Here is a 26,921-nt window from a genome sequence, read left to right as displayed (position 1 = left end):
TCTCTTAACGTATTATCACGCTGTAGTTCATAAGATGCTAGAGTTGTTATAACAACAGACCTAACTGAATATTGAATATATACATTAAAGAAAGACTCAAAAGACTTTTATAGCCTGATAGGTTTTTCTCCTAAAAAATTAATAAATCAAATTCTGACTTCTCTATTTCCTGTCTTATGCCTTTTCTGTTCATACCTGCTAGCTTGTCAAATGGATACAATCTCTAAAACACACTGGACTTCATTTATGATGACTAAATTGCCTGTGGTTGACAGGATTTTGAATTAGCCTACTTGTCATTATCAAATGCATGTGCTCAGCTAAATAAAGTCATAAGACAAGCAAGTTTGAGGTAATTAGATGGTGTTGATTGTACCTGCAGTATGTACTTCACTTTCATGATTAATTCTGCATTGAAGGCTACACATACTATTGTATTTCACAACACAGAGCATCAAATAAGAATAAAGAGTCCAGGGTACCTCATGACTACCAGTGTCAATTTGAACACTATTATCTCACCATGAGTAAATGGTCCAATATCTTAGAAAAACTCCAAAACAGCAGCAGATCAAGAGTTCTGATCTATTTCAGATAGAAATTAAACTATAATGGGAAAAAGTAAAGTCTAAAAGTCATAATCAATACTGATACCCACTGTGTTAATGAGTTTCTGTCATTGCAATAACAATGGAATCAAAAGGGTAGGAAAAGTATCTCTCGAAATTGTGGTGATTAAGTCTTTAATCCAAAGAGAACATTTATGCAGGTGAAAATTTATTTTAAAAGTATATTTCAAGATAGAAAACTTGTAAAAGTTAATTTAAGGCTCACAAAGGGGTTTTTAATGATCTTTGGAAAATGAGAGAATGCTTGACCTAGTCTTTCTCTTCTCTTGCTAAGGGGACATGATACTTTCATTTTCCACTTTCTACTAGCCCTTTGTACTTTTATGCTTTGTACTTTTATACTTTGTGTGTCAGTCAGACCACATGAGTACCTACTATGCAAGAGATAAAACTTTTAAGTTAGAAACAGTGTAAACTATACCCTATCCCCAAATTATTTTTGTCTAAAATGCCAGGTTTAAGAATGTCTAGATGGCTATAATTTAAGATTTTATTGTCAACAGAATGGGTGGGGAAGAGGGTGACAAGTTCACAACATACTAAAATATAGACAAATACATTTTTATATTTATATATTAACTCTCCATGCTTCAGTGGCCTCATTTACAAAATGCAGGATACAATATCTACAATTATGAACACAAGGAACTTAACACAGTATCTGTCATACGATTACTTAAACACATATAAGTGACCTTCATTTTCTTTACTGTCCTATGTAGGCAAGAGAGTAGCCATTATTTATCATGCATGGAATCGGTAGAAACTTCATTTAGAGGGTAGGCCTAATCAGTTGTACAGTGTTCTCCTTGGATATGGTTCCATTCCAGATATAAGACCAGGGCATTGGGGTATCTAGCCATTCTCTAAATAAAGAAGCCTTCTGTTTGTTGTCTTATTTGTAAATAAGTGAGTTTTCAAAAATTAACTGATTTCTGACATCTGCTAATAATTTTTTCTATGAAGAGAAGAAAACGATTTGTGACTGACACTGTATAATATACTTATGGTGTGCTATCTTATGTATTCTTTATAATCATCCTTTTAAAGTAGGTTTGGGATTGTGAAACAGTTATCAAATACCAAATAAAAAATATCAAAAAATACTGCCTCCTTTTGCTGATAAAAATGTTATCAGTCATGAAAATAATGAATGCATCAATGGCAGGCTAATAAAACTTCAGAGATAAGAAATAATCATGCTTTGTTTTAAAGCACATTTCTTTCAAAATTTATGATTCTAGCCTATTTTTTTCCAAGGCATTTCCAGCTAGCTAAGCTATAAATCTAAGTCTTTATATCTAAAAATCTCATACTGTCTTTTCATTTAAAAATAAAAAAAGACATCTTTAGAATTCTTGTGCTAGCTCATCCTTGTGCTGGATGTAGGACTCAATGGCACATCAGTTCTTCATGCTGTGACAGTTCTAGCTACAAAAGGTGTGACACTTCCTAACACCAAGGTACATTCACAGCTGGAGTTTTCAAATAACAGTTTTATTTTGGAGTCAATTCTGAGTGCTGCTAGGGCATAGGAGGATGTTATTTGTGTATAAGCCTTTTGATCTATTTAAGGAATCACAAAGTTAAGTGGTTATAAACCAGCAAAATATTTGCTAGAAATATGATCAAAATAATATTTTTCTTTATAATTTGATTTTTCTAAACACTGCTTCTCTCTTGCTAAAGTGGTTAAGTATTCAGATGATTTCACTATGCCACATTATCTTCTGGGTGTTTTGAAGGGAGGGGAAAGCAAATCTCAGAGTCATCTTTCCATGGAGAACTGTCTCCATGCAGTTCTAGTTGTCTATTATTGTGCTGTGAGGTTATTGAGAGAGAATCTATGGCTTTAAATTTAAGAGTGGAAAGAGTGAAATGCAACTCTCATACTTGTTACTTGACCTCCTAGAAATTAGGTTTGATGTAGAGCAAAGAGAATGAGAATGTCACTGTTTGAACTGTGTACCTTCCAAAATTTGGTTGTTGAAATCCTAACCCTAAAACCTCAGAATATGACCTTACTTGGAGATAGGGTCTTTGCAGAGGTAATCAAGTTAAAGTGAGCTCACTGGAGTGGGACCTAATCTAACATGACTGACGTTCTTACTGAAAGGAGAAATTTGGACACAGACACACACAGGGGAGACAATGTGAAGACACAGAGAAGTCAGCCAACTACAAGACAAGAAGACATAATCCCTCCCTCATGGCCCTCAAGAGAAAAGAAGCCTACCAAAGCATGGATTTCTAACGTCTAGCCTCCAGAAGGGCGAGACAATATGTTTCTGTTTTTTGTTTTTGAGACAGAGTTTTGCTCGTGTTGCTCAGGCTAGGAGTGCAATGGCACGATCATGGCTCACTGCAACCTCTGCCTTCTAGGTTCAAGCGATTCTCCAGCCTCAGCCCTGCAAGTAGCTGGGATTACAGGTGACCACTACATGCCCAGCTAATTTTTGTATTTTTAGTAGAGATGGGGTTTCACCATGTTGGTCAGGCTGGTCTCAAACTCCTGACCTCAGGTGATCCACCTGCCTCAGCCTCCCAAAGTACTGGGATTATAGGCATGAGTCACCACACCTGGCCAATATGTTTGTGTTGTTTAAGTCACCCAATCTGTAGTACTTTGTTATAAAGTCCTAGCAAACTAATACAGACAATCAATGTTAAATTTAAGAGTCTAACAGTTACGATTTGGATTTGTTTCAGCACCATGGGAGTCAGCAAACTATGGCCATGGAACAAATCCACAGTGTACACTGTTACTTAAGAATGTTTTTTACATTTCTAAATAGTTAGAAAAATTGAGGACAATCTGTTTTCTCTCATTGTGTAAACAGATACACAATATCTCGATTTTACCTCTTGGCCCATAAACCTTAAAATATTTATTGTCTGGGTCCTTTACGAAAAAAGTTTGTAAACTCTGGCCCAGATAAGAATCAAGCTGAGTTGAAATCCAACTTAATTTAATTATTGAAATTTGGGTTAACTTTATTGAACTTTCATATTTTTATTTGTGGAACAGAGCTTTCTAATGATGTTCCTTATTTTACAGAATTAGTATCAAGGAGTAAAACAAAAAATGAAGAATATGAAAAAGCTTAAGAAATATGGAAACGTCCATACATATAATTGTATTTTTTCAGAAAATATTTGTATAAATTACATATACAGCAAATATTAGAAGTCTATCATTCACTCAACACATTTTCTAAAATCAGAGATGAATTCTTCGATGTTTTAGACACAATCCAAAGATACTTTAAGCAGAATTTCCACAGTAAATTGCCATCAGATATCCTAGCATTATACTTTGCTATTTAAATTTATTAATATCTTGGTCAAAATATTTTAAAATTACCACAAGCTAGAAAGCCTTGAATTTCTTAAGCAAGCAAAAACAGGTAGTAATATTTTGGATTATATGACTTTTATAGACTTTCATACTTAATAAATTCTCCTCCATAATGATTTCAAATGTTAATACCCTAGCTACATGCTTTTTACACCTGTGTTTTTTAAAAAAGCTCTCAAAAGAAAGCATGCCATTCATTCATTCATTTACAAAAACATTTATTGAGTACTAATAGTGAATCAGGCCCTGTGCTAGATGCAGAGACTATAAAGTCAGAAAAGACATGAAATAAATACTTTCAAAATAATATGGGAAACATTAAGATACACATGATGGCATAGGGTTTCAGGACATCACATGTATATTTTGTGATGAGAACTGCATTTGATTCTGGGAGTCCCTATCTTTGAGTATTTCATAGGTTTCTGGAAAAGACAGACACAGAGTCCTCAATATAATATGGCAAATTATAAGATTGACGCACAACTACTGCACAGAGAAGGAGCACTGAGTCTATGAGGTTTTGAGGAGAGTTCACAGAGAAGACAACGCCTGAAGTGAGTCTTGGAGGATAAACAAGAGATATGAAGGAAGCCAGAATTGGTATTCCAGGTTGAGTATGGGATTTCAGGCATAAGGAATGCCATGGAATAGCAGGTTTCAGGATGGTGGTGGATATCAACAAATAGTTACACATTTTCATATTGTAACCTGTGACACTGGGCAAACCAAGAGATAAAGCAAGCCTGTGTGCCAGATGCCAGGATGCTCAGATTGGGAAAACAAGAAGGGAGAGAGTAGAGAAAAAGGGCATTGGGAATTCCATAGAGTAAGCTTATTAAGAGGTAAGTAAAGGCTTAGGCTGTGACAATGCTTCTTTGGCATCTGGGATTGTTTCAGGATGTCCTAACCTGTTCAATCTACTTGACTCTTGGGAACTTTGCAGAAGCTTCTTTCTCTCCTACTGGATTTGAACCTTGAATTATGTAGGACTGAGAGTGCATTGTTGTAATCAAAGGAGGGCCTCATATTTCATGTTAGTAGTCATGAAAATAATGAATAGATCAATGGCAGGTTAATAAAACTTTGGAGATAGGCAATAATTTGTCTTAAAGCACATTTTAAGCTTTGTCTTAAAGCACATTTCTTTAAAAATTGATGACTGTGGACTAGTTTTCCCCAAAACGGTTTCAGGTAATTAAGCTATAAATCTAAGTCTTTATATCTAAAAATCTCATACTGTCTTTTCACTTAAAAAAAAAAAAAACCCTTTAGAATTCTTGTGCTAGTCCATCTTTGCACTGGATGTAAGACTCTATAGCCCCCAAATCCTATCTAGGAAAAATACCACAGCCAGGCCAAGAGATAAAGTTAATCAAATACTGTTCTATTCAGCCACATCCAATTCCATAGTAACTATGGGCTTCTCACTTATGCAAACAATACATACTTTTTTTTCTTAAGTTGTTTTTAATATGATTTTCTGTCACAATCTAAAGAGTACTATTCTTGTAACTGTTAGTTTCATTCATCTTATAAATATAAAAATGAGGCCAGGAGAGCTCACTTTCCAGAATCACACAACCAACCAATGGCTTAGATGGGATCATAAACCAGGAATCTAAAATCTAAATCACCTTTCTGTGATTAATTATGTTAGATTACTTCTCACAACACTATGTTTTCTTCACATGTGTACTGCTTACAATGATGTACGGACTTGCAGTCAGTAAGCATGTGACAAATACACAGGGAAAGTAAAGGATCAGTGATAGTCCTGATCAGGTAGACTGACACCAGGTTGCCAAGATTACAGGATTCAACAAGGGAAAAAAGTTCTCAATATTTAATTAACCTGTTTCAGCCCTCAAGTGTACAGTGTGTCCCGTCCAGATTACCTTTCTTTTTTTCTTTTCCCAGAGGAAACTCTCCAGTCTTTTGCTAAAATAGAAAAAAGACAGATATCTACTATTTCAAGAGTTGGGTAGGGGACCTGGAGGTCTGACCACTTCTTAAAAAGCTTCTGATCCAATTCCTCCTGTTTTTTCTTCATATTCATCCCTACATCTCAAATCAGAATTAGTAGAATACCAAATGCCAATTGGCATTGGAATACTCATTCTGTCTTCCGTCATATCTTCGTTTGTTTGTTTGTTTTGTGACAGAGTTTTGCTCTTGTTGCCCAGGCTGGAGTATAATGACGCGATCTCTGCTCACTGCAACCTCCACCTCCCAGACTCAAGTGATTCTCCTGCCCCAGCCTCCCGAGTAGCTGAGATTACAGGCGCGAACCACCACGCCTGGCTAATTTTTGTATTTTTAGTAGAGATGGGGGTTTCACCATCTTCGCCAGCTGGTCTCGAACTCCTGACCCTCAGGTGATCCGCCCACTTTGGCCTCCCAAAGTGCTGCGATTACAGGCATGAGCCACCGCGCCCAGCTATATCATGTCTTTTACTTATCCTCCAAGACTCACTTCAGGTGTTGTCTTTTCTGTAAACTCTCCTCAAAACTTCACAGGCTCAGGGACCCTCCTCTACGCCCTAGTTGTATGTCAATCTAATAATCTGTGATATTATTTTTGAAGACTCTGTGTCTGTCTTTTCCAGAAGCCTATAAAATATCCAAGAATAGGCACTGTGTTCTACTATTTGATCCTAAAATTCCCAAGCCTTTTTGGGGTTCCTGTAGTATAAATTGCCTCCTTCTTGACTTTTCCCACAGTGTTCTCAGTGCTTTTGTGGGCCTGCTAAATCAGTTACGATTCTTCTTCACTGTTACCACTTTCATAGCATTATTGCTATTATTTCCTTTTGTATTCTGGACTATACAGATTTCTACATTTAAGACATTTTTTCAATAATATATTTGTACAGTTTCAGAAGCAGTGAAGCTAGTATAATATTTGAGTATGAATATATCTCTGCTATAAAATCGTCAACTGTTCAACATATTCCACAAATTTAGTATTGAATTGAAATTTGAACAGCATATCTATTAGTTTTCACTATGATTAACCTGTTCTAGTCACTAGCTTGTGATCAAGAGTGAAGCTGGAAACAATTTCAAAATAATTAAAATATTATTGACGTCATTATTTTTATGCACTTAAAAAAAAAAATCTTCACCTGGGTATAAATCCCAGCATCTGGCGTTTACTAGTGGTTTAACCTTAAGAAAGTTTTTCAGTCTCTTGTGCATTGCATGCCTCATTTTCAAAAAGGCAATGATTATAGTATCAAACTCAGAAGGTTGTTATGGGAATTAAATTAGCAATATGTGTGGCACCAACCATTCAATATGGAAACTATTATTATAAATAATTTTATTTTTACCTAGCAAATATTTGAACACTCAGGTAGATGTGGCTAGTCCAAGCTGTCTGACATCAGAGTAAAATATACTCTTAGAGAAACAAATGATAGAGTTTTGTTCTATAAAAAATATAAGGAACTCGTAGATATTTAATTAAGCTTCATGAAGAAGCATAGGTTCAGTAACAAGGTTTTATCATCTATCTTGTCAGCAGGAAAACCTAACTGACAAAATATTTCAAAATTACAACAAACTGTAATTCCTGATAGTTTACAAATACACACTTGAAATTAAAAATCTAAAATTAAATTATAAATCTTTATCTCATCAAATGAGAATTATATAGAAAACGTAAATACCAAATGTACATGTATATGTATACATACACATATACCCACACAAACATGCACGCACAGATATGTGAGGCATCTCCTTATAGTAACTTCAAAATTTGATCTTTTTAGAAAATAAATTCATGAATATAGTCATACAACCAGATCAGATAAGACTCTGCTAATTGTTATGCAGATAAATCAGAAATGTGATGAATGTCTTAAATTTAATGGTTTATTGCACTAGCTCTTTAGATATGTAATTTATTCCACATAATAGAAGGACACGTGATCATTAAAAATCATATTCAAAAATAATATCTAATACTATGCAGTATTATTTATTATATAAATACAGTGAAGAAAGCAGTATATATATACTCTATATATGATGTAACCCAAACTATGTAAATAGAAAGGGTAAAGAAGCCTAGGAGGAAATATCTTAATGCAATATTCTTATTGTCTTTGGGATGAGAGGATTATAGATTCTTTTTAGATTCTTCTTCATACTTTTGTATATTTTATGAATTTTCATTAATAAGCATAGAAAAGTTTTATAATAAAAAACAATTTAGTTTAGAAAATAAGCACTCATTTATAGTGAAAACACTGTCATTTACAAATTATCCTAAAAAAATATGGGAGTTCTGGTAAGGCTTTTAAAAAAACCAAGGGTATTGCAAATAACTTTAACTATTTCAAATGCAAATTAAGTCAAGCAAGAAAAAAATATACATGGAACCCATATGCCGCTAATAAATAAGTCCATGCCAGCCACTCTATGCAGCCGGAGTGAGGAAGATGCAGAATTTATCAGCTGCCAGCCAAATGCCCTCAATTTAATGATCCCAAGTTGAAAATCTGAACCCATTAGTTAGCCTATCAAAAAAAAAGAATTCATGCCTAGTTCTTGAAGGGGAAATAACCAAGTGTTTCACGTATAGATGTAACTTCTTTAATCAAGCTAAGCATTTAATTAGCTAGGATATCTCTCATCATGAAAAGTAATATCATGTAATACAAAAGGACCAAAATTCCTTTTTCCCTCATATAAGCGCTCTTTTAGTATTTTTCATTTTATAAGCCAAACATATTTCTCCCTCTTCCATTTTTCTCTTTCCTGAGCCTGTTAGAAATAAATATTTCAATAAGAATTATATTTCAGGCCGGGCGCGGTGGCTCAAGCCTGTAATCCCAGCACTTTGGGAGGCCGAGGCGGGCGGATCACAAGGTCAGGAGATCGATACCACAGTGAAACCCCGTCTCTACTAAAAATACAAAAAATTAGCCGGGCGCGGTGGCGGGCGCCTGTAGTCCCAGCTACTCAGGAGGCTGAGGCAGGAGAATGGCGGGAACCCGGGAGGCGGAGCTTGCAGTGAGCCGAGATCGCGCCACTGCACTCCAGCCTGGGCAACAGCGTGAGACTCCGTCTCAAAAAAAAAAAAAAAAAAAGAATTATATTTCAAAACAATGACAAATTTATATTACATATATTATCTATAAAATATATGTATTACATATAATTATCTGTATTATAAATATATATGTAATTATATATGTATATATAATTATATTTGTTTTATATATTATATGTATAAAAGAACAAAACATTGGTAAATTGCTTTATTGATTTTAGCAAGAAGCTGTCACACATGTGAAATGATTGCTCTGTCATCTGTGTTTTCAGGTCTATTGACAGTGCAATAAAAGTAAGTATCATTACACATTAAATTAATTTACCAACTTTTTGAACCTAGATTAAAAAAACTGTTTATAGTGTAGATATGTTTAGGTCAAAATGGAAAAATTAAATAATTTATGAAGTCAAAACATTTCATCCAGGCATGATAAAAACCTTTATAAAATTAATAATTTTATGAATAATGCTTAAAACACAAGATCTAAATTTAAATTCTACAATTATTATTTATTAACAAAGTATCTATGGGTAAGCTACTTGACGTAAGCATTATTTGCCTCAATGGAACTAATAAAACCTACTTTATAGGGCTATTGTAAAGATAAAGTAAAATAATGTATTTAAGTAATATGGTATGTTAGTTATACACAGTAGGTCCTCAATACTTATATCTATTATAGCTATTTTTATTATAACAAATTTGACTACTCTTCCTCCTCTTTCTTCTCCTCCTTTTCCTCCTCCTGTTCTTCTTCTTCCTCCTCTTTTCTCCTCCTTTCCTCCTCCTGTTCCTCCTCTTGTTCCTCCTCTTTTCTCCTTCTTTCCTCCTATTCCTCCTCTTCTTCTTTATCTTTTCTTCTTCTCAATATCTTTACCATCCTCATAAGATTCATTAGTAAATTCTATTATAAGCAGGTAAGATAAAAATTATACATAAATAAGAGTCCTTGGAACCATCTCTTGTATTGGGAGAATCATTCTAGAATGGTAAAGTTAAAATCTGATCAAGTTTAATGTCAAGGTGAGTCTTATTAAAAAAAATAGCATTTAGAGTTACAATCTACAGCTTGGGCTAGTTGTAGCGTCGAAACATCTTTTGAATTTCAGTGGCAATTGAGGTTTAACACTCCCTACTCGAATGCTCTTCTAATACAAGACTCTTGAGTAAAAAGCCTAGGATTGAGCACAGTGATTGGCAGAGAGTAGGTTCTCAACATGTGGGTTTGGTATGAATTAATTCCCTAACGGGCATTATAAGAAAGTACTGGAAGCCTCTGAGGTTACTTACAATGGGCACAGTTAATTTTAAGATTTGAAGAGAAGTCCAGAACCAGTTCAAATTCTTGCAATCATGAGCAGAATGGCAAAATGAATTTGAGAGGGCATCAATAACGGTTTTTTCACATCCCTAATGTTTTGCATTGGTCTCTCCCCACTTAGAGTAAAGAAATGTGGGCAGAAAAGGCAGACCATCTGATTATAAAATGAAGTAATTATATTTACTTTGTCTCTTTCCATCTCAGTCTGTTAATCTTTATTGTGTTTGCTTTTAATTACAATGGAGAGCCAGTAAGCTAATGAAGGAAACTGTTAAGACACGGGAATATACTAATTCTGTGATTGTACTGGAACAAATCAACATGGATAAAATGAATTATTAGTTTACACACACTAGTGACAAGCATCATGAATCTGATCCTTGAGATATTTGCTTGGTGGCTTAGGAGAAATCTCTGTTGCCTTTACTTTTCCTAGTTGGAAAACACTTGGAAATCATAAAGGTCTCCCACCCTTATAACGGTTGACCCCATGATTTTATGAGAACTGGCATGATGCCCTTTGTCATGGCAATGTAATTTTCTGCACATTGCTAACAACTGCAGACTTAGATATTTAGTATTAACTATGTATTTAGATTTGAACTTAGGCTTGCTTCAATATATGATGAGTTACAATGGCAACCTCAGACTCATACAAAATCATGACAATCTTTAATGCCTTTTGGAAACTCTGTGATTTCAGCATGTGGATTACAGTTTCACAAATCAAAACAATCCATCAGGTAGCACAATACAAAAATAATTTCTATGATGTACTATGCTTTTATACTTTCAATAAAAGCATGATTATATAGGAAAATCAGTATACATATGAAGTTATATTGATTAGTTTATAATTAAATTTAGCAATTACTATATTTAGGAATATAGTTTAGATAACAATGTGACAGACAACCCAAAATATAACTGGAAAAGGTATCTTCATTACCACAAGTTCTGGAATTTTGTTCATATTCAGTATAATATATAGTATCTGGAGCTTTGCCTTTCTCTCCTTTGAGATTCATTTTGCCATCATGTTGACTGAACAGCTACCTGGATGAATCATCCACATAACCTAATTTTGACTTCTATTACCATTCTACTTCAGTAACCCAGGTTATAGCTTGCAATTTGTTCAACCCCTCAGTAAATCTCTACCTCTCAAATGTGAAATTTATTATTATTTTATTTTAATTTTTGGTAAAAAAAACCTTCTAATCAACCTCTTTGATCCCCTTCCTTTCATTAAACATGCTCAGGGGCTTCAAAGTAATGTTTTCAGAAGGCTTTATCAAAGTGCCAGCAGGTGTGTGTCTGAAGAGGGCCTGATTTCTGGTTCATAGGCAGCTGACATTTTGCTGTAACCTCACATGGCAGCAGAGGCCAAGGGACACTCGATAGTGGGTTCTTTTCTAAGGGCACTAATAGCATTCATGAGACCTCCCCTCTTGTGACCCAATCACTTCCCAAAGACCTTACCTCCAAATATCATCACAAGGGGGACTGGGTTTTAATATAGGAATTTTGGAAGGAGATAAACATTAAGTCTATTGCAGTCCTATAATCTTTTTCCCGATTCTTCTATCTTCCTTAAGACTTACCACCTTATTTTGTCTAGGAATTCACTCTCTGTACCAGATCAAATTCCTTTCTCCCCAAAATAAAACAGAGCAAATCAGCAATAATCTTCATCCTGTCCCTTTTGTTGACTTCTATCTGATCTCTCTCCTTACCTTCACTGCAACTTTCCTGAAGATCTCCCTTCATTGTTTCAACCTCCTAACTTCTTCACCTTTTCATAACCTAGCATGCTCCTTCAGTACTTCATTGAAACTAACTTTGATAAAGCCACTGATAAGAAACTAGTTGCCAAACATCACTTATCCACGGAGTTGGACAGTATTGCATATTTCCTCTTCTCTCCATTTCAAAAAACATCAGTTAACCCTAGTTGTCCTTTGATCTCTGTGTTAAAGCAGATTTCTCTGTCTCTCCAAAGGTGGTTCTTCTTTTATTCACTCTTTCAATGCTAGGAATTCATTCTCAGGGCTTGTTTTCTTACTGCACATCTGAGATACAAATGTTTCTAGCTTGCACAGTGCAGAGTCACAGACTGGTTTAAACAAAATTTAATTCATTACTGTCATAATAGGCCTCAGGCAGGCAGGAGGCCAGCTCCACTGAGTGATGCTATGGCTGGGAAGCTGACCTCAGATTCGCGCTGTCTTGCATTAAAATTTCCAAAAAGAGCTCAGATAGTTTTGCCACAGTTACCTCACCTGCTGGGCAGGCTTCTCATGACTGGTGGCATTTTCACTCTGCACAGGTGGTATCATCACCAGCTCTATCTCTGTGAGAAACTTCAAGAAACTAGGACAGTTACAGGACCATAAGTGCAATCTTCACTCTCTCCTGCTTTATATAACTATGTCTGTGAATTTTGAGAGTTTTCTGCCACTGAAGAAAGTTTTTTGTCTTTAACTGTATCTGTGAATTTCTAGAGTTTTTGGCCACTGAAGTAAGTTTTTTGTCTTTAACTGTATCTATTGATCTTATGTATCTGTTAGGAGAGTTCTAACACTTAAAAATTGGGAAACTTCTCATAAGAGTCCAGACTCTTGGCTTCATTTGGAAAAAAAAATAAAATACTTTAGTAATCCTTGGCTCTCTTTTCCACATTTATGCATTTCCAAAGGCAGCAATTTACAATATAAATATGCATATATACAATCTAGAGCTCATATACAAGCTAATTTTGTATACAATCGTATATAAGCTCTAGATTATATATATGATTATAATACATACTAATACTTTAATCCAGCACATACATAGTGACTGACCTTATATCCCCAAGGATATAACCACCTGGGAGTTACACAGGGTTATGAATTGAATTGTGTCTCCACCCCCTAATTTACATGAAGTATTAACCTGCAATGTGACTGTATTTGGAAACAGGACTTTTACAGAGGTAATTCAGGTTAAATTAATACATAAGGGTGGAAACCTAATCTAATAGCACTGGTGCCTTTATAAGAAGAGAGAGGGACACCAAATACCTCTCTCTATACAGGTAGGCGGACAGGCAGGCAGGCAAGCATACGACAAATAGATAGATAGATAGATAGACAGACAGACAGATAGATAGATAGATAGATAGATAGATAGATAGATAGATAGATAGATAGATAGATAGATGGATCTCTTCAGGAGCACAGAGGAAAGGCCATGTGAGGATATAGCATGAAACCCACTCTCTGGAAGTCAGGAAGAGTTCTCATAAAAAAACAAATTTGCAGACGCCTTGATCATAAACTTCTAGCCTCCAGAACTGTGAAAAACTAAATGTCTATTGTTTAAGCCACCCAATCTGTGGTATTTAGTTATGAAAACCAAGGAGTATCATACACACAGACAAAACCCAAGTTCCTCTAGAAATAGATGGTGTCCCCAGTCCCCTTTCCCACTGCCATTCTTTAGTTAGGTGCTCATCTAATTTATTTTAGTCACTATCTACCTGTCTTTATCTCATCCCTCTTCAATATTCTTACATTGCTGTGAGAGTTCCTTTTAAAATACAATGATCATAGCATGTGCTCTTGCCTTGAAGTGAAATAAAACTAATTAAACTTAGTAAAATAGCTCCTTATCACCTATAGGTCCAAATACCGTAGTATGGCCCCCACGTCCTTTGTTCCTTGTCTTCTTGACCACATTCCCAGTGCGCTTCAGAATCCCATTATTGGTTCCTCACACCAAACTCTTCTATGCCTTTATGTTCTCACTCCCCACATTCCTTCTGATTTCTCCCAGGCTGGATGTCAAAAAGTTGTATGCTTTCTTTAAGACCCTGCTTAAATGCTACTGCGTTTTGAAGTCTTTCCTTTATACTCCCAGGAAGGAGTAACTGTTTCTCTTTGGTGCTTCTAAGGCACATTGTATAGACATCTATTATGAGTGGCCTTTGTTTACATTACTCTCTCTTACCATTAAACTGAGGAACTTTCACCCATATTGTATTGTTTTATTTTTTCCCAAGGTGCTATTATGATAACAGGCACTTAGGAAGTAATCATATATTTGTTTATCAAATATTTGTGATTGTTAGCATAGAAGCTAGAGTAAGAACAATAATAGGAGTTAATAAAGGTCAAAACCACAAACATCCTGCAGTCCCCCAAAATGTACCTTTTAAATGTAGCCCAACACAATGTATAAAACCTACGTATTTAACTGCCTGCTATAAATGTATCTGTGAAGTTGCTGGAGAGTCTCCAACATATCTACAAGGATTATATCCATTCTGTAATTTTTTTTTGTCAAATAAATACAGAAATGGGGTTGGTGTTGGATTGATATGGAAAGTAAATGAACTGCAATATCTTTAAGCAATAAAATATTTAAAATACACTACAGATGGCTGCTGAAAGTCCTCCTTTTTCCTTTGGGGCCTTTTTAATGTGCTGGTAAGAGGAATTCAGTTCTCTATTGTCCATCACATTTTAACCAGAAGTTGATCAAAGGGGAAGCTACAGCCTTCACTACAACAATACAAACAATTCAAGTCCATTGCTATCCTAGCTAGCTGGCTGGCTGCCATTGTGCTATGGCTCTGTGCTTTTGCACTTACACAGCTTTTAGAAAGAATAAGAAAAAAAATGCTGTGGATTTTTTTTTTTTTTCTTTTGGCTTTTAAGCTTTCTTGCCAGTGAATTGTTGCAAGCCTTATCATTTACGCATTAACTATAATGAATCAATCACTAATACGTTTCATATTATTTAAAAGACCTTTGACAAAAGTAGTTGGGAACCACAAAATAGGAAGTAAAAGACCTGAATCCTTGTGCTATTAGCTGCATGCTCCTGGGTAAATAAATATTTCTGAGTTTCTATTACTATATTGGTCAAGTGAAGGCATTCAACTAAATCAACATTTCATAAAATGCTACAGGAACAAGTTAACTATTATAAGAGAAAAAAGTGAAGGAATCAGTGAAAAAGCTCATGGAACACTGAATTCAATAAAATTAAGTAGATTTTATTTTGAACCTTGAGACTTCTCTGTACCTTTGATATGTTAATATCCAGCATTACTCTCTAAGAACAGATATGATACTCAGTTTTTTCAAATGTATATAACCCCAGAAAACTGATTTTTGACTTAGAATATCTACTATTGTCTTATGATACCAGAAACACTGGAAAAGTCCAAACTATATGACATCTGAAAGGTCTTTAAAAAATGGTATAAAATTTTTTTGATATGTATAATTGTTTTCTTTTAAAACTCACATTTCTATGTGTTATAAGCTGATATGGTTATTTCCGCAATTTATCTGATACATTTATTGAGTTCCTACAGTATGCTAGCTACTGGTGATACAAAGATGGATTAGATATTATTCTACATTTAAGTGTTTCATGTTCTATGAGTGAAGCAGACACGTGAACATGTAATTACTTACGTGACTGCATAACAGAAAAATCAACAGCATGCTGCAGGAGCAGAGAGAAGATATGTTTTGAAAATAATCAGAAAAATTGCTGTGAAAGACTTTTTGGCCTTTAAAATGTGATTTGCTATGTTGTATGGATATAGTTTTTAGTAGAATAAAATTTCCCCAGTTGACATTTTCTGCAATTGTCTTCTAATTCCTACCAAGTCAAATTTAAGGTGCCAAGATTAAAAGGTTAAGACAAATAGACAGGAAACATGTTTTTATATGATCTCTATTACAGTAATTTTTTTTTAGTAAACCTGAACAAAAAGTAGTATCTTATATCCGTTCTTGCCTATCCTACTTGAAATGAGTAACAGAATTTAGAAAATGTTTTGAAACAATTTTTCATAGAAGAAAGTATTTTAAATTAACTGAGTCATACAACTACAACATTTAAGTCCATGTATTTTAAAATGATATACATCCCGAGTTACTTCCCTAATATAAGATTTTAAAAGACCTTCAGACTTATCTGTAATTTTTTTAAAAACCTTCTATCTCTGCTAATAGGAGGATTTATACTATGACCTTATTGCAATTTAATTTATACAAGCAGCTCAAGTTAAAATTATTTTTTTAAAAACCATTTATATAATCTTCAAAAACTGCATCTACCAAGCTGAACCAATTTATTTCAGGTATAATAAGTCATTATTGGATTTAATTTAAAAATTAGCGTCATCAGTGTATTCTAACATATCAATATTCTCATTCTCTTGACAGAACACCGCTAATAGGGTAAATAAGAACTCTGAAATGTCATTTTTAATGTTTAAATATTTATGCTAGGCATTCATGTGTTTGTAGGCCTGGCATCTATTTGTTCAACTTAATATAGTGATGCTTGAACTTAAGAACCACCTTGAGGGCTAAAGCTCAGATTACCAGGTCTTACCTTGAGATAGTCTAATTCAGTAAGTCTTGGATGAAGCTGACAATCTGTCTTTCTATGAAGTTTCAATGGCTGCTGCTGCTGCTGCTGGTCCAGGTTACACACTTTAAGAGGCACTGCTTTCACAGGTCCCCACTTACTAGATACCTATCTAGGTCTTTATGTTGTTCTGAGTTCCTCCACCAGAGCCCAATCTGGGGCCCTGATAAAGCAAGGAGAGTTGATTATCCCAGTGTCCCCAAACCAAAGTCACCTTGTGTTCATTTCTTGGTTCTGCCATCACAACCTCCTTTACCAAAAACTAGCCGATCTTCCCTCCCACAATGTTTTCTACTTTCAGCTAACAATAATAGAATAATAGGTCATTAGTTTCAAAATGTGGCCCACACTTTGGGATTCTTTCCCTCTTATCACTGTCTATTTTTCACATAACCCATTTTTCTCGTTCATAACATCCTTATAGTACCTTGGTTCTTTCCGGAGCTCATTTGCCACTCTATTTAATTAGATGCGATTGCCAGTCTATATGACTATATAGCCTAATTAATAAATAGCCTATATTCATTAATTTGTTAATTTACTCCACAAACATTTGTTAAAACTCAACACATAAATAATATGACAAAAATTCTGCACTCGTGGACTTACATTACAGGTGGGGAGATGCTTCACACACACACATGCTTCACACCCACATACACACACACACACACGCGAGTATATAGGCTAGGAGAGTAGGATACAGACAGGGTAGGAGCTGAGACTGTTCTCACCATTATGAGTTAGGATATCAACAGCCTGTGGGTAAGGAGAAACTGAAGACTAATATTAGAATTCCCTGGGTATCTAGCTTTTGGAGTTGACCGTACAAAAATGCACAATGAATTGTATACAGTTCCTATTTCAGAATGTGAGTACTTTGCACCTTAACCTTTTGTCTTTCTCATAAATGCTGAATTAAACAACTACTCTAGGTATTTAGATATAATAATTCTGAAAATATGCAATTCCTTCCTGTACAACAAAGTCAAAATTTTGAGTGAAGAGGGAGCAAAATCAGGCCAGAAATGTGTATTACAACATTATCTTACCAAATCAATGTTCTTAAACAGTGAGGATTCTGATAAATCAGCAGAGCAATTTCCAGCAAAATAATTAGTTCATCACACACACACACACACACACACACATCTTTAAGAAATTTGAGGCAATAAAGAAGCAAAAATAAGCCTAAAGTAAGAGTTTTTCTATGTTTACAACACCTTCAAGAAAAGCAACAAGCTTATTATGCTAGATGATTTGAAACATGTTTTAATCTTTATATCATTAGCTTCTAGGTAAATCTGAGGATATCTGAACTGAATGAAATTTATTAACCAGAGTTTCTTTCTAATAAGGAAAATAAGTATATGTTTGTAATTTTGCTTTTACAGATATTAACATATTCTACTATGTTACCTGAAATTAAAAAAAAAAAAAATTTCCCTAGCCACACATTTATTTTCGGTATTACAGAGCTAAAATGTAAAATGGCCTTGTAAAGAAAATCATCCTAGTTTTAAAAATATCCCAAAATAGGCTAGACGCAGTGGATCACACCTGCAATCTCAGCACTTTGGGAGGCCAAGGCGGATGGATCACAAGGTCAAGAGATGGAGACCACCCTGACCAACATGGTAAAACCCCACCTCTACTAAAAATACAAAGATTAGCTGGGCATGGTGGCGCGTGCCTGTAGTCCCAGCTACTCAGGAGACTGAGGCAGGAGAATCACTTGAATCCGGGAGGCTGAGGTTGCAGCAAGCTGAGATTGTGGCATTGCACTCCAGCCTGGTGACAGAGGGAGGCTCTGTCTCACAGAAAAGAACAAAACAAAACAAAACAAAACAAAACAAAAAAACCCTAAATATTTATCAAAATAAAATATTTATCAAAGTAACAAGTCCTTTGATTTACACTATTTAATAGGAGTTTCTCTTATTTTCTTCTTATAAAATTGCTTCATACACACTTCACCATCATATATGCTGATAGCATTACCTGTCTGCATCCACTGTCACATCGTGAACCCCTCTCTGGATGACGTCCCGGGAGCTTGCTGTGTCTGGTATTCGGTTCAGACTTCTAGTGTATAGGTTAAGTCCTCCATCTGTCATGTACCTGAAAAGAAATGTCTAATTAATCCACAGAAAATAAAATCAACTCAACTGTACAATTTAACTTAAACAAACGGTGTCCACAATTTTCAATAATTACTCAAATATATTCTACTATCTTTTTTTTCTGTATAAACATTCTACTCACCAGGGATAATTAAAATATTTTTTCAAGTTTACTAGGAAATCAATATTCCTGACTACAACAAGTAACTAGCCTATCATAGAACCTATTTTTCTCTTTTGTTATTAATATTATGAACACACTTGCAGATAATATAACTCTTAGAAAATTAAAAGGAAGGAAATTTCATTTTTGAAATACTGTTTTTAAAGAGGTCATAGGAGTAAAGGATCAAAGCCTAAACTTCCACCATATCTGCCATCTTCCTAGAATTCTGTTTTTATATTTAAATTATATTTAATATCTTATATCAGCTGCTGTCAAAGCACTGTCAAAATCAGCTGTGTCCCCACCCAAATCTTACCCTGAACTGTAAAAATCCCCATGTGTCAAGTGTCAAGGGTGGGGCCAGGTAGAGACAACCGAATAATGGGGGTGGTTTTCCCCATACTGTTCTCGTGGTAGTGAATAAGTCTCACGAGATCTCATGGTTTTATAAATGGGAGTTCCCTTGCACAAGCTCTCTTGCCTGCGGTGCGCCATGTAATATGTCCCTTGCTTTTCCGCTATGATTGTGAGGCCTCCCCAGCCATGTGAAACTGTGAGTCAATTAGACCTCTTTCCTTTATAAATCACCCAGTCTCAAGTATGTCTTTATTAGCAGAGTGAGAACACACTAATACAGCTATCTTCCTAGAATTCTATGTTTTTGTATTTAATATCTCTTATCAGCTGCTGTCTGTCACAATTAGCTAATTTGTAATTGCAGGGGTACACAGAGAATCTAAAGTAATCCTCACCACTCCCTTAAAGAAACTCCAGTTCAGCATCTTCCTTTACAGAAGCATAGATAACATTAAAAGATGCCCCTCAGATTAAATGTGCTAGGTAAAAAATCCATGCTGATAACGAATGATTGTTGTGAACCTTTTTTAATGGTTGTTTGGAAAAAAATCAGGTACCTAGGAGAGAAACCCTTACATGTAGACACGCAGACAGTTTCCTAAGGTCAGCGTGTAAGGATGGTTGAATGTAGACCAGAGCCAGACCGCTTAGGTTCAACTATAGTGCTGCTACTTACTAGCTGTGTGTGCTCAGGTAAGTCACCTAAACAAGCTATATTTAAATTGCTTCATCTGTAAAACAGAGACCGTAATGATATGCTCACTTCTTGCAGTGATGTTGAGCTACCAATGAGTTAATGTATATATAACATGCATAGAGCATTGTCTAGCACATTATAAGTACTATATAAATACTGACTATCTTTAAAAATACTAGCTATTTTATGCATTAGAGTTTCTAGAGTCACTAAAATAGCTCATATCTTGAATATGAAAGTAGAGGAAGCATTAAGATTAGGAATCTCTGGTGCAAAAGATGGATCTTTTTAACACAGCTCAAGTAACTATGACCTTTCGCATACTGTTACGCATACTTCAGTCATCATAAAGTTTACTGAATGAGAAATGAGGGAGGATCAAGGCAGAAGCAGGATTAAAGTATATCTACCCCTCACTCCTGTGCCTTAATTTTAATTTTTACTCCACAGAATTCTTAGATTAGTTTGTATTTGGTCATGTGACTTAAAGTAGAATTTTAGGTTATATTCTTGGCTCAACTATTTATACCGTGACACCTGAAGATAACTTCAATTTCCACCAAATTAAAATATGTAACTTTTATCCCAATTTTCCAGGGTGTTTTCTACTTTATAAACAGAGACTTTTCAAAGAGGTTCATTATGAGTAAGAGGCCTTTCTCTGACTAATTCCTAATTACTGACAGATTCATATCCCCCAGTGTTTAAAGTAATTTCAAAAAGAGGAGAAAGAGATAAGCCTTTGCATGCTTCAAGAAATTCTGAATTCTCAGAATGCTGATTAACTAACTTTCTCAGTTACACCTAGAGTACATGGAAAAAATGAAACTTTATTCCCATTTAAATGACTTCAAGACATTCTTTGTGGTTACATGAGGAAATCCTAAATTAAACATCTTCATTCATTACTATTTTATTGAGCCTTTGGTAACTTTAATCTGTAAAACATATTTTAAAACATTTTCAAAAGAGTTCACTTTATGATTCAACTTTTTCAGGACTCATAGTATAAATATTTCTTTTTTTTTTTTTTTTTGAGATGGAGTCTCACTCTGTTACCCCGGTTGGGGTAAAGTGGTGAGATCTTGGCTCACTGCAACCTCCGCTTTCCGGGTTCAAGCAATTCTCCTGCTTCAGCCTCCCGAGTAGCTGGGATTACTGGTGTGCATCACCATGTCCAGCTAATTTTTTGTATTTTTAGTAGAGATGGAGTTTCACCATGTTGGCCGGGCTGGTCTCGAACTCCTGACCTCTGGTGGTCCATCTGTCTCAGCCTCCTGAAGTGCTGCGATTACAGGTATGAGCCGCCACACCTGGCCAGCATAAACACTTCTAAGCCCCCTTTACTTAAAGAACACACCATCAAATTAAACTTTTCCTGGGATATCTCCAGCCCTCTTATCTTCTCACATTTTAATTCTAGGCTGAGATACTGGGGCTGCCTCCTACGTCAGCCAACAAGGGCACACTGCATAGGCTGATGAGCAATAGAAAGCCCAACACATCCTGGATATCCTCGCACAATCAACCTTGAGCTGAGACCAGCCCCATCACCTGCTGACCAGATCTTACCAGATTCCGCACAGGTCAGAGAACTGAGTCATGACTTAAATTTCAGTGTCCTGTACTCTAACATATGAAAGAACAACTGTATGTGAGTAAACAGGCAAACAATACCAGGGGAAGTTTTCATGTAGGATTTGGGGTATTTTTACTTATTAACATAAGACATGTAGACCATCGATGCATATTTAAATGGACTCATTTGTGAGACTATCCAAGACTTTTTTGAAAGATGTTAGGGAACAAAAATAGAGGAAACAAGAAGTCTGAATCATGTTTTAAATGAAGCAGAATCAAAAAGGAAGGACAAAAGCTATAACAGTATTTTTTTTAAAATTAGTGAGTTAAGCAGAGACTAGCTAGATGTCATCAAACCAATTTCCCTCTCCTCCTGGGCACACAGCTGAACCATATAACCTAGTTTCTTTTACAGTCAGGTGTGGTCACGCAGCTGTTCTAGACAAATGAATGTAGGCAGTTCGCATGACTTCCAGGCCTGATACATACAAAATGTTCTCACACCCTGGTTCTTCCCCCTCTTTTGCCATTTGCCTGTTGAATATCAATGCCTAGGGTGACACTGGAAATCTGGATGGGGAACAACAGAATTACCATCCGTCTTATTCTCTGAATGACTACGTGGAGTGCATTCCCCAAGTGAAGATCAGAAACATCAGCGAGGGCTTTATGTGAAGAACAAATTTGCTTCTTTGTGTTAAGTTACTGAGATTTTGAGATTTCTCTGTTTTAGAAATTAATGTTAACTAATATAGTTAACACATTATTCTTGTATTCTTGCATATATTGCATGTATTCTTGCAAAATACAAAATGCTCGTGAGTACAATATGCCTGTAACATATATTATTATATGTAGAACTCAGTTGTTAAAAAACATTTAAAACAACTACTTATTTAATATTTGTGTGTGTGTGTGCATATTGTGCATATTATAATTAATTTACTGAATAACTGGACGGCTACAAAAATATGAAAACATCATCCTGCGAGTCACATGTGGGCATGTACTGTGTCTGTATTATTCACTACTGAATGCACAGTGCCTGGTATGCTGCTTGACACATAGGATGAACTCGATAAATATTTTTAATAGACATATACATGTATATATAATTCAGCTTATGATTATGATCAGCTTATAATCCCTGTTCTTTCTGTATTCTTTTCCCAGGAGCCCTAATGCCTCCCACAATTCCCACTCTCTTTTATTGAGATGAGATACAATAGATCTCTATCCTGGAGAAACAATCTTCATATCCCACCGTCTCCCACTCCACATCTCTAACTCCAGATTCATCATCTCCTCGCTCTGCTTTCTCATTAAAAAATCCTCTCTCTCTTGCTCGCTATCTTTCTCTGCTAATTTTCTCTAACGGTATAATTTTCCATCTCCTGTGCTTATGATGTAGGTATCTTAATTCTTGCCTGCCTTATGCCCTCATGGGTAGTCTATCTCTGGCTCTATAAACTTTTCCTTTGCAGGGCTTCCCATATCCATTATTTTCCTAATTTTATCCCTACAAATGCCACTGCCATATTTCTTTCTTTCTTTTTTTTTTTTTTTTTTTTTGGTTGTTTTTTTTTTTTTTTTGAGACGGAGTCTCGCTCTGTCACCCAGGCTGGAGTGCAGTGGCCGGATCTCAGCTCACTGCAAGCTCCACCTCCCAGGTTCCCGCCATTCTCCTGCCTCAGCCTCCCGAGTAGCTGGGACTACAGGTGCCTGCCACCTCGCCCGGCTAGTTTTTTGTATTTTTAGTAGAGACGGGGTTTCACCGTGTTAGCCAGGATGGTCTTGATCTCCTGACTGTGTGATCCACCCATCTCGGCCTCCCAAAGTGCTGGGATTACAGGCTTGAGCCACCGCGCCCGGCCGCCACTGCCATATTTCTAATCTTATAAGCTGCGAGCCAGAGCTCTTGCAATAGTTCCTGAAATCGAACCCCAGAGTTTCTCCCCTAAATTTACTTTGCCTATTTCCCATAAAGTGACCTTTCAAAAGCCATCACCATCCTCATGCCATGTTCTATGACTATTTAGTAATCTCTAGGATATAGTATTTTACATAGCTTACAATGTAGTTTAAACTTCTTAGCATAATGATGTTAAGGTCTGTCAAAATAGTGTCTATCTCTAAAATATTATCTTTAAATATTCACATTCCATGACTCTCAGTTAAGAGAAAAGTCATCAATATCATCTAATCCACTGTCCCTCTGATTCTGAAAATTACATTTTATGCAAGCTTTCTGAATAATTTATACTTTCTAAGTTTGTACTTTTCTTATATATGTATTTTAAATATTTTTCCTTTGTCTATAGCTTTTAAATCAGAAAATAGAACTAAAGTGTTTCTTTTTCTTATTCACTCCTTTCTATTTCATGTGAGGGTTTTGTACTTTCTCCTCATTCTGAACTCTTAGCTCAATTTTTATCCCTATAAACCTTTTGAAATTCCCAACATACTGCATTGTAGATGTCCCTTGATTTCTTATTCAAACTGCTCCCAAGATATGCTGTCACACTCCAGATAAACATTCTACATGAGTGTGAGTATATACAGTCAATCATCATTATTCACAAATTCTATATTTGTGAAGTTGCCTACTTGCTAAAATTTATATGTAACCACAAAATCTAAACTCATAGTACTTTCACAGTCACTCATGGATATGAACAGAACAGTGAAAAAAATGAGTCTCAGACGTTTCCAGCTAAAGCTAAATAAAGTGATACTCTGCTTTCTTATATCAGCTCTAATATCACAACAAATGTTCTTCTATGCCCTATTTAGTGCCACATTTTCCACATTTGTCTGTGTGTGTGTGTGTGTGTGTTTACTTTTATTTTTTTGAGACGGAATCTCGCTCTGTGGCCCAGGCTGGAGCGCAGTGGTGCGGTCTTGGATCACTGCAAGATACGCCTCCCAGGTTCACGCCATTCTCCTGCCTCTGCCTCCCAAGTATCTGGGACTACAGGTACCCGCCACCACACTCAGCTAATTTTTTTTTTCTTTTTTTTGTATTTTTTAGTAGAGATGGGGTTTCACCATGTTAGCCAGAATGGTCTCCATCTCCTGACCTCGTGATCTGCCTGCCTTGGCCTCCCGAAGTGCTGGGATTACAGGTGTGAGCCACCGCACCACGCCTTCTTTTTGTGTTTTTATGCTGAGAATTGTGCTGTTTAAAATGGCCCCCAAACTTGGTGCTGAAGTGTCATATTATGTTCCTAATTGCAAGAAGTCTTCAATGTGTCTCACAGAGAAACTATGCACTAGATAAGCTCCTTTCAGGCCTGAGTTATGGTGATGAATCAGTAGTATGTATTAAATAAGGTGTCTTTAAAGAGAGACACACGTAAAGCAAGGTTATGTATTGATCAGTTGACAAAAATATTGTGGCCAAATACAGGAACCAAAACCTATATCTCTACTAGGGACCACAGTTCAGTATTCACTAATGCAGTGTTTGTGGTGACTCCATAGAACATAAGTACCATGAATAATGATATTGAGTGCACACAGGTATATATACATACACACACACACATACACACACACATACATACATACATACACGTATACATACATACATATATTAGATGGAGTCTCACTCCGTCACCCAGGCTGGAGTGGTGCAGTGGTGCAATCTCAGCTCACTGCAACTTCTGCCTCCCGGGTTCAGGTGGTTCTCCGGCCTCAGTCTCCCAAGTAGCTGGGAATACAGGCACATGCCACCATGCCTGGCTAACTTTTTTAGTGGAGATGGGGTTTTGCCATGTTGGACAGGCTGGTCTTGAACTCCTGACCACAGGTGATCCACCTGCCTTGGCTTCCCAAAGTGTTGGGATTACAGGCATGAATCACTGTGCCCAGCCTTTGTATATATATCTTTATATATAATATATGGGTATATTTATGTATATAATTAGCCATACAAATATATTTGAATAGTGAATATAAAACTGAATTCACACATATGTCCACATTTAAGGAGATTGAGAAAAAAAGAGAAGGGGGATAGAGTGGAAAGAATGGAGAAGAAAGAAGAGAGAGATGGGAGAAAGAGTATGCCTTAGACACTCTTGCTTTGCCATTATGTTTTCTGAACTGGGCATTGCCTCCTAAGCTATGTTAAATACACACAAAAATGATAATTATAACTAACAACAACCAAAAATTGGTATGGTTATTAATGATAATAAATGTAATAGTGATGATAAAGAGGAGGATGATAAATTTACTGAATGCTTGTATCATGCCAAGCATTGTGCAAACTAAACTTGGGAATGATCCTAACAACTTCATGAAGATGGTACAATTTTATCCTTATTTTAGATGACAAAAACTCATTTGGATACATTAGGTTCCCAAGGGGTCCACAGATAGCGAACGGGAGAGATTCAAACAAGGCACTCTGAATCCAGTGGCAAATGAACAACAATCTATCTTAATTAATCATAATTAGCCTCTATAATTCTAAATTTTTAGAAAGTCAGGTAGGGTGGATACCAGGAATGGACTAGTAGGTATCAGGATATCAGAGCAAAGCTATAAATCTAATCAAAAGCTATTTTGTACTCTTTTTTTAGGTCGTGTCACCATTCAAACATAAACTTTTCATGAATGAAGTCAGGAAGGGTCACTTATATAGAAGAATTATTTCCTACATGGGTCCTCTCAGATGCATAATGACAAAGAGTAGGTCAAAATCCAGACTCACACAAAGTTTATAGACAAAGTCAATTGGGAAGCTTTTCCGCACATTACTGAGCTTGTGTTTGAAGTCAGACATAACTGAGTTCTAATGCAGGTCTGCTGTTTCACTAGCGTTAGGCCCCAGCCAGGGCCAATTAGACTCAGTTTCCTTATCTATAGAACATGTATAAAAACCTTCACCTCGTAAGCATTACTGGTGGTGGGAAGGTAAAGTAAAATAGTATCTTCAAAGCATTTAACAAGAGCATAGTACATAACAGGAAATGCTCAAAATGGCAATTACAATTATTAATAGAATATCCTATTGCCTCCCTTTGGGCCTATTCTCTGATTAAGCCAAATATCCCAAATTGTTAATATACTCTAAGAGTTTTACAATCACAACATGTTTTGGGATGTAATAGGACACAAGAAAAACAGGGTCTGAGATGTATTGAAATCTGATACCATCAAAAGAAAATGAACAG

General features: G+C 35.9%; 1 protein-coding gene across 16 annotated transcripts in view; it reads right to left on the bottom strand.

Moving 5' to 3' along the window:
• NAV3 (neuron navigator 3) overlaps positions 1 to 26,921 on the bottom strand; it is a 381,439-nt gene that overhangs the window by 132,085 nt on the left and 222,433 nt on the right. For all 16 annotated transcript variants that reach the window (XM_065524605.1, XM_005571609.4, XM_065524606.2 and 13 more), the window contains one exon: positions 18,816 to 18,935. In XM_065524605.1, coding sequence (XP_065380677.1) covers positions 18,816 to 18,935 — 120 coding nt within the window. The remainder of the gene's footprint in view (positions 1 to 18,815; positions 18,936 to 26,921) is intronic.

Source organism: Macaca fascicularis, chromosome 11, assembly GCF_037993035.2.
Source record: "Macaca fascicularis isolate 582-1 chromosome 11, T2T-MFA8v1.1".
NCBI classification, from domain to species: domain Eukaryota; kingdom Metazoa; phylum Chordata; class Mammalia; order Primates; family Cercopithecidae; genus Macaca; species Macaca fascicularis.
Note: the sequence above shows the minus strand (reverse complement) of the source record. Positions and strands in the feature narration are given on the sequence as shown.